Here is a 12996-nt window from a genome sequence, read left to right as displayed (position 1 = left end):
AAGACCTAAAGGGGCGCCACACCAGTGCGGTCAGTACTTGCCCCTGAAGGGTATTTGAGGTTCGGTGTTATATCAACTATTTTAAACGTATATAGCTTTGGGGCTGAGAAAAACCAGTATTTTATGCATAGTTGGCTTGGAGCAGCGTTGTTATAATTTCGCTCAGGCGTCTGCGGCTTCTCGACTCTCACTTTCTGGGCTGTCGGAGCTCTTTGGAGTTTATACAATTTTAATTAACTTGTCACCCTAAATGGCGTTTGATCTCCTCTGCGTCTTCTTGACTGATGCACTTTTGGAGACCTCTTCAATGGCCCCAGGCGACTGAATAGATCCATAGCTCTTCCAAATGGCTCTATAGGCGACCCCAAATCAGATTTTATGGAACTTTAACAATGGTATAACAAATTAAGTGGCGCGCATTGTTATTTAATTTGAAAGGGAACGGCCGAGGAGCACACTTTCATTGCCCAAAGATATTTTGGGGCAATTGAACGTTTGTTTGCACACCCGATATATATTTAAGATCCAAGAACGCTGCTTTCTAGACTTTGATTATCTCTGGAACAGGTTTGTCGGATGACTGTGCAGAATATGGGCACCTTCCAGATACTTTTTTCGACAAAGCTTTTAGCGAAACAACCCATATGGAAATATAGGTTTAAGCCTCACAGTATGAATTAATGAGTCGAGTGACCGTAATTAGAAACACTGACAGCCCACCTGTCTTCAGTCATGTATTGACATTGACTTTGGTTCGGCTTTTGAATACAAAATGGAAGTACATACTATTTTCTGCTTATAAGAGTACGAAACCTTAAAGTCCCAATGTTTCAGAGCTTAGATGTGGCGCCAGGAAAGACTGCTGGCCAGGTCCAGACCCAGGTCCAACCAGACCCGTATGATTATCTTTTGGACCGAAATTGGCAATTGATTTGTGAAGCTGGAAATGGCCACTCGAACAGCAGCGGGAGCCGGACAATCAAAATTATTTTTAGCGGGACAAGCCTCCACGTAAATCATGTGAAGTCAGTTTCCTTGCACAATTTTCCACTTTTGGCAAATATGTCAAAAAAAAAGGCCCTGAGAGGGAGTCGCGGAAAATCGTGAGCAAACATTCGACTGTGGCAGGCTCGTCTCGACCGCTGTTGCTATTGTTTGGTAGCATCTCGTGGTCTAATAATAGCATGTTAACTCATAACATGCTATCAATCACTCAACCAGGAGATCGTCGACTGCCCAGGGACCAGGGACGGAGGAGGCCGGCAGGGGGCTGGTCGATAATTCGCATGTAAAAATTGGAAAATCGTTGTTGGAAAAGTCCAAAGTGCACGCCAGTAATGCGAGACGTCGAATGTGGGATTTGATGGCGCCAGGCTAACCGAAATAACCGAAATATTTTTGAAAAACTCCCAGCAAAGTATTCATAATTTATTAGCTATTTAATGTATCTTTCGGTTTAAGCTTCCAAAGCCTTTAAAAAACTTCCCGAAAGTGAGTATTTTTGGGGGCTTACAAAAGGCCCTTAATAACATGAATAATGTACGCCCTTTTCTTTAGCTTTTTTTTCCTTCGACCTCCATGCCTCCACCTTTGTCCTTCCTCGGCTTCTAATGCCAGGATGCCCCTTGAAGCATCCTTCGTTAGCAATCATTGCGGGTTATAATTAACCCTTTTGCATGAGCAACATGTAAAAGGTCCTGCCCTCCCACTGGCAGAGGTAACCACTTCAGCCGTGCAGATCTGGGAGTGCAGCAATACGAAAACAAGGTGGAAGAACAAAAATTAGTTTTTTACTTTTTGGCTGAAACTGCCGAAAATGAAAGAATTGCAATATGCAGGCACATATTCTCTGAGGACACTTGACTTTCGGCTCCTTGCTGCTGCCCTTGGAGCTCTGCCGGCGAAAGGAAGCAAGGCAGGGGTCCCACTCGGCCCCACTGGGTGTTGACAGCTCCCCCTTTTCCGCTGGCTGCGACCACAGAGTCTTTTTTGTCGGAGCCCTAGACATTTGGCGCTGCCAATTAATTAAGCGAAATAAAAGCCAAACAAGCCCGAACTGGAGTAGGAAGGAGGCGTTCATTAGTAGCTGCACCGTCAGGGTGGTGCAGGATGCCGCATAGATTCTACAATTCAATTTTGAAACCATGCAATTTGCTTGCGCCTTCGAAATGCTGAGCTTTAATTCGCAATTAGTGCAATTCAATCAGCGAAGCGCCGCTCTGGGGGAGATCTGGTCGGGTGTCTGTGCTCGGGTGCCCCGGTCTGAAGCCATCTATGGATGAGGACGTGGACGAGGCCGCAGACATAGACGTGGACGTGGACGTCGAGGTTGAGGTTATTCACGACGCCTTTTACCACCTGCGGCTTGCGGTGATTACGAGCAACATGAGCATAAAAATTGCTTACGCTTCGTAGACAAAATCTTCGGCACTAGGAAGCAATCGCCAGCCGATGTCTCGGTTATGGAAATGCAGAGCCTCAGAACCCCATAGTTGAGCAAAGCCGCAGAACTGAGATCTCATCCGCATGTTGGTTTTGGCTGCCAGCCTACGGATGGCAGCGTGACACTCGGCTCCCCCCCCAGAGACCCAAGTGCAACAGGCTCCCAGTACAAGTGTCGTGTCACGCTCCCACTTCCAGAGAAATCAGAGCTTTGTCGGCGCCTTACAACTCGCTTATGACACATGAGGCAGCTGATGGAGATTGCCGTTCCGGCGGCCATCGACAATCCTCGAATCTGGTGCTTAATTTAGATTAAACGACTTACTGCTCACAATTTATTGGCGTAAACTTTAATTGAACAGCAACAAGCTGGAAGCGCGGAGGAAGCCTCTGCCGGGAAAGTCCAATCCGATATTTGTAGGTGGTCAGTGTCTGGCCTGGGATGTTCCTTGCTCATGTGCTGGGCATCGTGGCCATTGATCACGACTCTATGGGATTGCTCCTGCCCTGTCCCTTGACCCGCTTCATATTCCGGAGTCGGAGACAGAGTAATCTTGCTATTTGCAGTTCGCTTGTTCCGCAATTTGCCAAAAGTGCCTACATGTGGGCTGCAATATCTGTGTTACCTGTTGAGTAGGAGCGAGGACATCGTGCCCCGATACCACCTGTGGGGCTGTGGTCGGGGTCATGTCCGCACCGGGGGCGCCAGCGTCTCCGTGCTTGTTAAGGCTGATTCCTAATGAGAGGATATAAATTTGGTGCATTGATCCTATTGCGAAACCTCTTAGGACAAGAGTTCAAATGCAGATTGGACCCCATCCCCTGCTAGAAAAGCTTCCAAGCTGAGTACTTCAATATGAGGAATGGAAATGAGTTCAATTCGTCCTCGTAGGATGCGGAGCTCGCATGTCTTGCTGCCAATTTCAATACAGTCACGTCCCATATGAATGAAGTCGAAGCCGGAGGACGGCAATCACAATCCAGTGCCTGGAAACCAATCAACACAGCATCTGGGGGAGCAGCACTATATCTGCTGCACTGCAGTATAAAACAATCTATCACGTATGTAATTCCCATGAAAAATCTGAGCCTGATGAAGATGCTGATGCCAGGACGGAAAGTACCGAAAACGGGAGCCAAATCGTCGAAGGTGGAATGATAATTCCGGGCAAACCATGCCCAGGTTTTGGAGCGTGTCCAATCGATTCGCCAGACGCAGTGCACATGATTGAAGTGCACTAGTTTTAATGCATTTGTGCGGGTCTCCGATGGCATTAGGCTTCGCGGGTTCATCTAAAGTTCAGCCCAATTGTGCTGCTGCGGCAAATGAAATGCTATCTGCACGATCTGTACAATCCGTACGATCTGAGCAATCGCTATGATCGCTGTGCACTCTGTGCGTCGCTGTGGCAACACGTAGAGACCCAATTTTTTAGCATTTCGCCAGCTACTTGTTACGACGGGTCAGGAGCGCGCTTCATCATCAATTTCGGCGGGCTCTGGCTCTCAGGCTCCCTGCTCATAATCCCATGTTTGTTTGCATTAGCCACCGCAGACAGGCTGCAATTATGTCGTTTGGGGCTTCGACGAGTCAGCAACCGAGTCAGCGACTGGCTGTGACCTGAAAGCAGGGGCTGTTCGGGGGAAATCAATCCTCCCGGGCCCATCACTGCGGAGCGAAGACATTCAGAAGCAGTTTGGTCTCCGTACCCTTCCAGAGAGTGTTAAGACTCTAAGGGGCCAAACGAACAGCCATTCACTGAGGAGTGCAGAAAGGGTATCTAGGGTTTGGTGTCCCAGGCCTCTATTGGGTCTGCCACTTTGATTGCTGTAGACTTTGCGGCGCATATGAATTATTGGCTCGGCTAGGTCTTAAAATCGGCAGTCGAGTCACATTCCTCTGGTCTGCACTTTGGTCTGCACTCTGCGTTCTGGTGGCTCATTCCCATTGTCGGTTAGTGGATCATGGGAATAATATCCCAAGCGCCAGCCAGAGTCGTTCCGACTCTTAAAACGCGTTAAAACGCGTGCATAACGCTTCAGCAAACCGTCCGCTGCGCTCCGGTGCCTCACCCAGCGTTTTTTTTTTTTTGCCTTTTTCTGTTTTTGCTTTTTTTTTTGCACATTTCTCAAAATTAACACTTCGCTTCATTTTGGCGAACCCCCCCACTTTCCCAAAGTCAGAAATGCGCATAAATTATGCCAAAAACACAAGCCAACCCTGCGGTGCGTTGCGCGGTTTTCCTCCGCGATTCATTTTTACATTTAATGAGTGAAAAATCATGTTGAACATTTAATGCACATGTCTGCCAGTCCGCCCAGCCCACCCACTGCCAGCCGCCTCTGCGTTTTCCTCTCTAAATTAAACATATTTGGCCCAAAACCTGGCTACCGGCGTCACTATTAAAGTTATAATTTATGGCGCTGGCGCTGGAGTATTCACATGAATCGTCCCTAGGATATGTCTCCACTTAGGAAGGGTATTTTTCGATTTTTTATTATCCCTGCTCCTTAGTCCCTGCTCCCTGGTCGCATTTGGTTTAAGCTGAGACCCTTTTTGCCGCCGTCTGTGGTCGCGTGTCGCTTGGTTTTGTTTCAGCAAAGTGAATGCCGTTGTTGGCCTTTTTTGAATTAACTTCATTTTGGCAGCCCTCTCTCGAGTGCAATACATGGCTTTCTGTTCGAGTGCGTTTTGAAATTTTTGGCAGCGTCGAAAATTGGGGACGAAACAAGCTAATTTGCAACAAATGACGGCGTGAATATTAAATGAAAGTAAGTGCATAAGGGACACAAATATTCCGAGATGATGTGCTGAAACCTTAAAGTCTGTCGGCTCAATAAAACTCCATTTCCGGTCTCCATGGACATACTGAAATCGAGTGCAGAGTGGGCCAGCCTCTAATGACCGAGCTCCTCGAAGGAGTCTGCGTCTGCGACGACTGTGGAACGATGGTTTTCGAGGCTTTCCGTCTGCCTGACTGATTCGGTTTATATCAAATTTAAATAAAGTCCTTGCTGGCAAAAAAGTTTTGATTTGCACAAAGCAAATGAGTTTGCAATTTATTTCGGAATTTCTGGGCCGAGTCTGTTTCTTTTGCCGCACTGCAAATAATTTGTAATGAATTGACAGAAATCTGCAGCCAGGGGACCACACCTCACTCACCTCTCCATCACGCACATAATACGCTTTTAATGAGAAATGCTGGAGGGTGCCCGGGTCCTGGGGGTGCTGGTCCTGTGGGGCGTAGACAGGAGCACTGTCCGCGAGCTGTCAATTAAATTAAATCCAGCTCTGGTTCTGGCTCTAGACTTGCTTAATTTCGATTACGCATCTTCGTTTTTTTGGCCGGGGCGGGGGTTCGAGACCTTGGATTCGGCAGAGTCATGCCATGACAATACTTGATTGCAGGTGACACGCTATGTGATCGGCCAGCCTCGAATCGGTGGTGAAATGGATTGGAGGCCAAGTTTAATTGCTTTCTCTCATGCAGCGAGCATCTGAGCGCGGTGGCTGCGATGCCTGCTTTTAGGCGCCTTTAAACCAGAAGCCCGAATCAGCGACTTAAAGTACTTCCATCAGAGTCACACATTGTGCCCACTTGCAACTGTCGAGTCAGGACTTGGACTTGGAACAATGAAATAAGCAGAGAAAAACTGTAGGTGAGTGGAGGGATATCCAATGCACTGACTCGTGTAGGAATTCAGAGCTGGCTCCCCGAGAACACAAAAGTGAAAATTATCGCCGGCTAAGGCTCAGACTCTGGCTCAGGCACAGGCCCTCCCACTCGTGAAAGAACTCTCAAGCAGTCTCGCTGGCTTCTAGTGTTTGCATGGCTTATTCAACTTTTTCAGCTGCCAAAAATAAAATGCAAAGAATCCCCGAAACAAGTGTCTATGCGCGTAGGCAGGGCAGCTCCTTTAGGCGTCTGCAAATCTCAAAAATGTGCACAGACTCCGTTCCGCACCATCCGCTTCCGCTTATCCCCTTTGCAATCCGACAACAACAACTGGGAAACTGGCAAACTGGGTACGGGGAGACCTGAGCCCTAGCCACGATGTCTGGCAAGGCGATTTAGCAAATTAAAAGGTTTTTAATGCATGGAGTGCTCTCTTACTTATTTCATAATTTGATGCCAACTGTGCCTTGCGAGGCGAGTTCGACTGGGTCCGCAGGATGCCGAGTGCAGGATGCAGGAGCATTGCTTTGGCAGGACTGTCTTTTCTTTTTTTCCCCAATCTTTTTCCACACTCTTGGAAGGGTTTCCTCCGCCCACCTTTGGCTAGGCTCTTTGCAATTTCCTCCCCGACTATTGAGTGGCAGACGTCTGACAACATCTGTTTTAAATATTAATTACATCTACTAACCACAATTTCAGTGCCTTGTACATTTCAATATCCGTAAAAACTCAATTATTGAGAAATTCAGCATCGGATTAGACGCTTTCCTTCCCATACTCCCTCTCCTAAACCACCAGAATAATCAAGTAATCTATTCAAACCTCTTAAAATGGTACCACAGATTACACACTTGACTGCGACAGCCACACACGTTCGACCGGAGTCGGGAAATGGGAAAAGGCAAACCTATTTTGCAACAACTGTCACGTGTCGGCGTGTTGAGTGCTTTACGCTGGAAAATTCGCAGTCGGAAAATTCGCAAGCGACGCCACCCTCCGCAAAAAAACACATCAGCCAATTTCCCAAATTCTGGGTTATTGGGTTTGCGCTTTGTTTACTCCTGTTTCTGCGGGCTGTAATGGGAGGTAATGGAGATCTGCCGACTCCGGGGCCGGGGCTTATGAATTTTCAATTGCCGCTTGGCGAAAACCTAAAGCATTTAAGTACAAGCCGGGAAGCCATAAATGAGACTTGGTTTCTGACAAATGTCAACGCGAGTACTTGCCGGGCCTGATGTTTGTGGGACTGATGTGCAGATTTTATTGTTCGGAAACTGTGCTGCCTCGGAGGGTTTAAGGACGCCACTTTCGCCAAATTAAGCCAATTTAATGGGAGCTGGGGGGAGGAATTACTTTCGCCGAGTGTGAAGCAGAAGAAATGGGGGCGGGAATACGTGTTGCGGAGTCGCAGACGCTTCTTCCTGGCAGCTGGCAGTCAAGTTAGTTGGCGAATTTTCCAAGGACATACCGTTTAAAGGTAAAAACTTGGGTATAGAATATATCGGCAGGGTAAACAAACAATTATCAGAAATCCAAACTATTTCTCAAATAACAAATAAATTCGGAACAGTAATTTCCTGTTGTTCTCTGCGAATCCTTGCGGCCAGCAGACCTAACGAAGTAAGTCTGAGGACAAAGCACAAACTAAGGTGGCCACAATAAGGAAAGCCCTGTCCAGGATAAGAAACTTCAAGGACCAGAACTACTATGCAAATTCCGGAGCAAGCAAATAATAATAATTTTGTTCAGAATTCTGGAAGCTCCCATTCCTTCTCCTTGGAGGAGAGGTCAGTCTACGGCTTTGTTTATGACGCAGTAATATTGAAATCAGGATAATTGTGCAAAAGGATGTGAAGAAAAAACCGCAAATACTTTGGGTGGGTCCAGGCGCAGCCGACCGTCCGGCCATTGCACCAGTCCAAGTAGTCATTCATTCCGTAACGAAGATATCTCGAGAGCAATTTCAGTGCGACAAAAACTAAAAAGGGGCTGAGGCAGGAGGTTGGAGGTTGGAGGGGCCGCTCCTGAAGTGGAGTGAAAAACTCTTCCATGCAGAAGTGGTCAACATTTTTGCCACTGCCATGGGCAAGAATAAAAGACGTCGCCCAGCAAATGCAATCCGAGTGCAGCAAAAAGGTAGCAATCATGGTGCCGAGTAGTCGTCGAATAATAACCTCCATCCTAGCCCCGGTTGTGTGCTGCTTGTGGTAATAAACCATAAGACATTCCCCATGGCATGTTCTCGTAAATGTGGCAGTGAAAGGCGAATTAAAATGAGCAGTCAGCACAGAACCATAACCTGTTAAGTTGGACTCTGCCAGGGTCTTCGTCTTCTGCGTCAGCTCTAGAAATGGTAGCAGCCACAGCTCCACGAAATTCGATACAGAAACTAGGCAGAACCGAGGCTCCCTAGTCGTTAAATAATTGGTACAGCCAGCAAGGACACACAAGTATTCAGTATTTACTGAGGCTAAGTGGAAAAATTGAACAAGAAAAATTGTATTCCCATTCACATGCAGTGGCCAGGTCCTGGTCCTTTCCCAAAATCCAGACCCAAATTAGCATTCAAAAGTCCCGCTCGTCAGGGCCGCTGTCGCCATCTCATCGTGGCCGTCAAGCGCATCTCAAAGGACCTTCTCTTTCATAATTAATTCTCACACAGGGAAATGTTCAAAGATATTTTTGCACTTTTGCACAGCCACCAAAGCCCCAGCCCCAGCCACTCCTCCTATCGTTACTCCTTTCAAAACATCCTCCAGCTTGTGGGGCGACGTCAAAAGCAGCGACAGCCCAAAACAAAGCAAATGCTAAATGCGGTGAAAAATCAAAAAGCAAGCGTGCAAAAATAAAACACGTTTACCTCAGCTCGACTGCTACTTTTTCCATGCGGGTGGATGGATATGCAAATTTCGTTTGGCGGATACTTTTTTGGGGCTTTTCCCCACCTCGTACTCCCCCCCCCAACTCCCACCTGGTTGTGAGGCTGGATGGCTGGTGGCCTGAGAGCGGGGCTGTTGTGATTTATACACTCACGGCGTGCGCGTATTTATCAAACTCTAATTAATCGGTGATAAACCGATCAAGACGCTAAATGCTGCACCACACGAATCGGCCGAGTCCCGAAGTCTCGGCCGACTCGCGAACTCTCCCAGCCAGCCTGGACCTGCACTTTGCGCCTGCAAACGGGTTTGGAACACCTCCTCCGAAACTGGGCCCCAATTGTTTCCCCCGTTTCCATTTCCATGTTTCTGGCTCGCTCGCAGAGCACCGATTACCATGTGATTTCCCCACTCCCACCTGATCCCAAGTCCCCCGTCCTGGTTTGTAGTACCTGGAGTATTTGCTGAAGCAATTTGCTTTCCTGGATCTCTTTGCTGACCAGGCGACTGCGATGCAATCAATATATGCTCGTGTCCAGCAAATAATAGACTTCAAACTGGCATTTTTAGCGATTTTCTTCTCGGTGAACGCCAAGTGTGCACTCGGGAAATATGTTTGGCCAGACTGGCATTTATTTCTGCCAAAATACCCAACTATCCCTCGGCCCAATCGATACAGCTGAGAAATGTAAACGTCAGTAGAGATACTTTTCCTTAAACTTTCCTATCCTCGAATCGATGACGGGTTTCTTCGAGTGCAAGAGCAGTTGGCGAGCGTTTTGGGGGTCGACCCTGCCGCTTCTCCCTCGTTGGGCTGAGGGCTTCTATCCAAATGCTCACATAGTTAAGTCGGAGTTAAAAATAGTGGGCATACAGGGGCTCAAGCTCCAATCGCAACCAGGCTGCGTCTTCCTGCTAGCCGCGAAGCAATGAACTCTAATCCACTTTGGCAAATCAATTTATTAGCCACGTATGACTTATGCCTTTTTAAATGTGCGCTTGCATGTGTTGTCTAGTTGGTAGTTTCAGGCCAGGCTTGATCCCGAACTGCTGCATGGAGGCAGGAGAGTTGCGGAAATTTATGTTAACATGGCCTGCGTAGCGCCCTCCGGTGTGTAATTTGGCGTTGTTTAGGTATCACGATTACGATTCCGCTCTCTGGGTTGGGGCCACCAAATGGACTATAAAATGTGTGTATGTGTCCAAAGTGCTTGGGTGTAAGCCATGATTATCTCCACTGCCAGTGATATGTGTGAGCGACTCGAGTTCTGGACCGAACCGTTTAGTGCCGACTCCGAGCGTGTGAAATGGCCAGTGGGAGTGGTTGGTAAACCGTATTTATTTATGGGCACATAATTATGACTATCCAGCTAACCAGCCGGCTAAAAGCCAAGTCGCAAGCCAAAGTCAACAATCGGCCATGGAAGTGGAAATATCAATTACCTAGCTAGGCGCCACTTGTTGCCAAAAAAGAAGTCTCGTCTCGGGATGAGAATGTTTAGTTTTTGTGGTGCAAGTTTTCGGCAGCTTCTGCTATCTTTGGACCAGGACCCGCACATAATCGTTGAGTATAAATTGAAAAAGCCATTTTGCTGCCAATTTAGCAAACACTTAAACCAATTTTGCACTTCAATCCACCGACGCACAAAAAAGGAAGTCCTCCCCACACACTGGCAGGTCCTGGTCTGTGCCGGCTTGCATCGTCGGCGACATTGACGCTCCGCGAAAAGGACGAGCGAAAGTCAGCTGCCTGGAGTCAGAAGGAGGGAGGAAGCAGGAAGCAGGAAGGAATGTGCCGGAGGAGTCCAAACGTTGCCAACAAAGTGTGAAAATGTCAAGTCGTAAAGTGTGCCCCGCGTCGGGGGCCAGGGTGTTTAGTCAATGAAACGCGGTTGTTGCAGGGAGACACTTTTAATTTAATAGTCCTCTCTGGCAACTTCGAAACGATAACATTTTTGGCAGCTCTCAAGTCCAGACACCTCGTGTGGGAAAATCTGTCAAAGGTTATACAACTCGACTGAAAATGTCCTGTATTTGTGAATATTATTCTGGCGGTGAAAATAACCAAACAGGTGATGACCAGGTGGATCCCTCATTGGAAACAACTCCTACTTCTGACGAGAATGGTCCTGCCGCCGCAAATTCCACAAAAGAGTTGGTATTACGTTTTTTCCCTATGAACTCTTCCTAAGTTTGTCCCACAGGGAGGAGAATGACTCAGAAGCCGGCACTAAAGACTTGGAAGTTTCCGCTTCCGACCTGGCCGATTGTCAGGCCGAAAACTGGCTGCTGAAAAAAAAGCTGCTGGACTACGAGGTGACCATTGAAAATCTGGAGCAGCTGGTGACCACCATAGTGGAGAAGCAGCACCAGATCCTGAGCGAGATGTTCCAGCTGCGCAAGGAGAATCGAGAACTCCTGACAGAGTGCCAAATGCAGCGCGAGTACCACTTCATGGAGCGGAATGCTCTGATGAAGGAGCTCCACGATCTTCGCACATTGCCTGTTGACAAGAGGCGAGTCTTGGTAATTTCGATCTGTAGTTTTTGGAATATCACAATTATCAGAAGCCTAAAAACAGGAGTGTCCTTCGGGCAGCGAAAGGGAGGAATCCGACGAGGACGTGGTGGAGGAGTACTCTAGCGGAGACGGGAGTGAGGGCCAGACGCAAAACGATGACACCGCCAGAAGTGATGAAAGCGGATCGGATGATGATGAGAATTACGCTGGCCGTAGCTCGGCTTCGGAGACTTCCGGCAGAAGCTCATCCTTGTCTGAAGCCTCCAAGTCAACGGGATCCGATTCGGATGAAGGTTCTGAAGACGAAGAGGGAAGCTCCGGTAGTTCCAGCGACTCTGATTAAAATCAGAATTGCACTTTAAGATTTATATTTGTTACAAATACCTGTTCATTAAAGATGTAAGTCTAAAACGCAGGGAGTGGGTACGCTACCATTAAATGCGTGAAACAGTCGGAAGCAAAACGTGACAATCTCACAAAACAAACCGCACAATAAATTTGAAATAACGTGGCAGACGGCAAAAAACAAACGCCTCGGATGGAAAAATATAGAGAAGCTGTCAAGTATTTGCATACCAGAGGAAGCCAAAGGGATGTGGGCCGCTTCGCAGAAAGTGATTGAATGTCAGGCCAACAGTTGAGAGGGGGAGTATTTAAGCCACTGGCAAAAACGTGTTAAGTGTTTATCTATTGGAAAAGTTGAAGGCCCCAAGCCCGGTGCCGAGGTGCGAGAGTGTGTGGGATGCGTGAAAGGGCAATTTATCAAGCAGAAAGTTTTTGGCACAAATGAGTCGAGGAGTCGGCCCCAGGACCCGGCCACCGTTTGCCGCCAGGATTAATGAGTCTCGTGTGCTCCTTGTACATCCTCGATGCTGGGCCAGCAACACGTTCCAATAATCCATCATCAACCCCGCCAAGCGGCGGGATGTGGAGGCACTCCCTGGGTTGCTCCACAGGTCGCATCACACGAGCTGGGTGATAATCATTGAACCTCATTTGATATGTAAAAGTGGTATCGCATGCTCCACTCCGGGCCTCACACTTGACCTCTTGCCCCTGAGAACGGCCACCATAGCCATGTAATGCCGCTCTCTGGCCAGTCCCGGGCGACCCGCAACAATTATTAATGACCACCGGACTGTGGGCTCTATGCATATCGAGTCAAGAGCTGTTTGCAATATCATTTATCAGACGAGAATTTTGTCCAGAGACTTGTTGCGCACAAAAAAGATTTTCGTGTACACGTGAGACTTGGAAAGGATGCTACCGGGAGGATAAGAGATGTGAAACCGAACATGGCATGAAAGGAAGCGCGCCCCCGCTACTCGAATATATTAATATGCGATGCCAAGTTGGCAACCTAAACGCTATGCAAATTGCATCATGAAAGGTGAGGCGATATCACGCCGCCTTCCCAGGTAGCACACAGGTAGCACCACGCTGCACGAGAATAGAGGCGAGTGGTAAGATTAATGGAC

The 12996-nt window shown here is 47.9% G+C and overlaps 1 protein-coding gene across 1 annotated transcript; it reads left to right on the top strand.

The window, feature by feature from the left end:
• The first annotated feature begins 10955 nt into the window (after positions 1 to 10955).
• On the top strand, positions 10956 to 11933 carry LOC108125053 (protein starmaker). Its single transcript, XM_070278576.1, has 3 exons — positions 10956 to 11152; positions 11203 to 11524; positions 11580 to 11933. Exons 1-3 carry the CDS (start codon positions 11022 to 11024, stop codon positions 11859 to 11861), a joined length of 735 nt encoding a protein of 244 aa, XP_070134677.1. The 5' UTR covers positions 10956 to 11021; the 3' UTR covers positions 11862 to 11933.
• Positions 11934 to 12996: the final 1063 nt, after the last annotated feature.

The sequence above is a fragment of the Drosophila bipectinata genome, chromosome 2R, assembly GCF_030179905.1.
Source record: "Drosophila bipectinata strain 14024-0381.07 chromosome 2R, DbipHiC1v2, whole genome shotgun sequence".
Taxonomy (NCBI): domain Eukaryota; kingdom Metazoa; phylum Arthropoda; class Insecta; order Diptera; family Drosophilidae; genus Drosophila; species Drosophila bipectinata.
The sequence above is the reverse complement of the archived record's forward strand: the minus strand, read 5'-3'. Positions and strand labels throughout refer to the sequence as shown.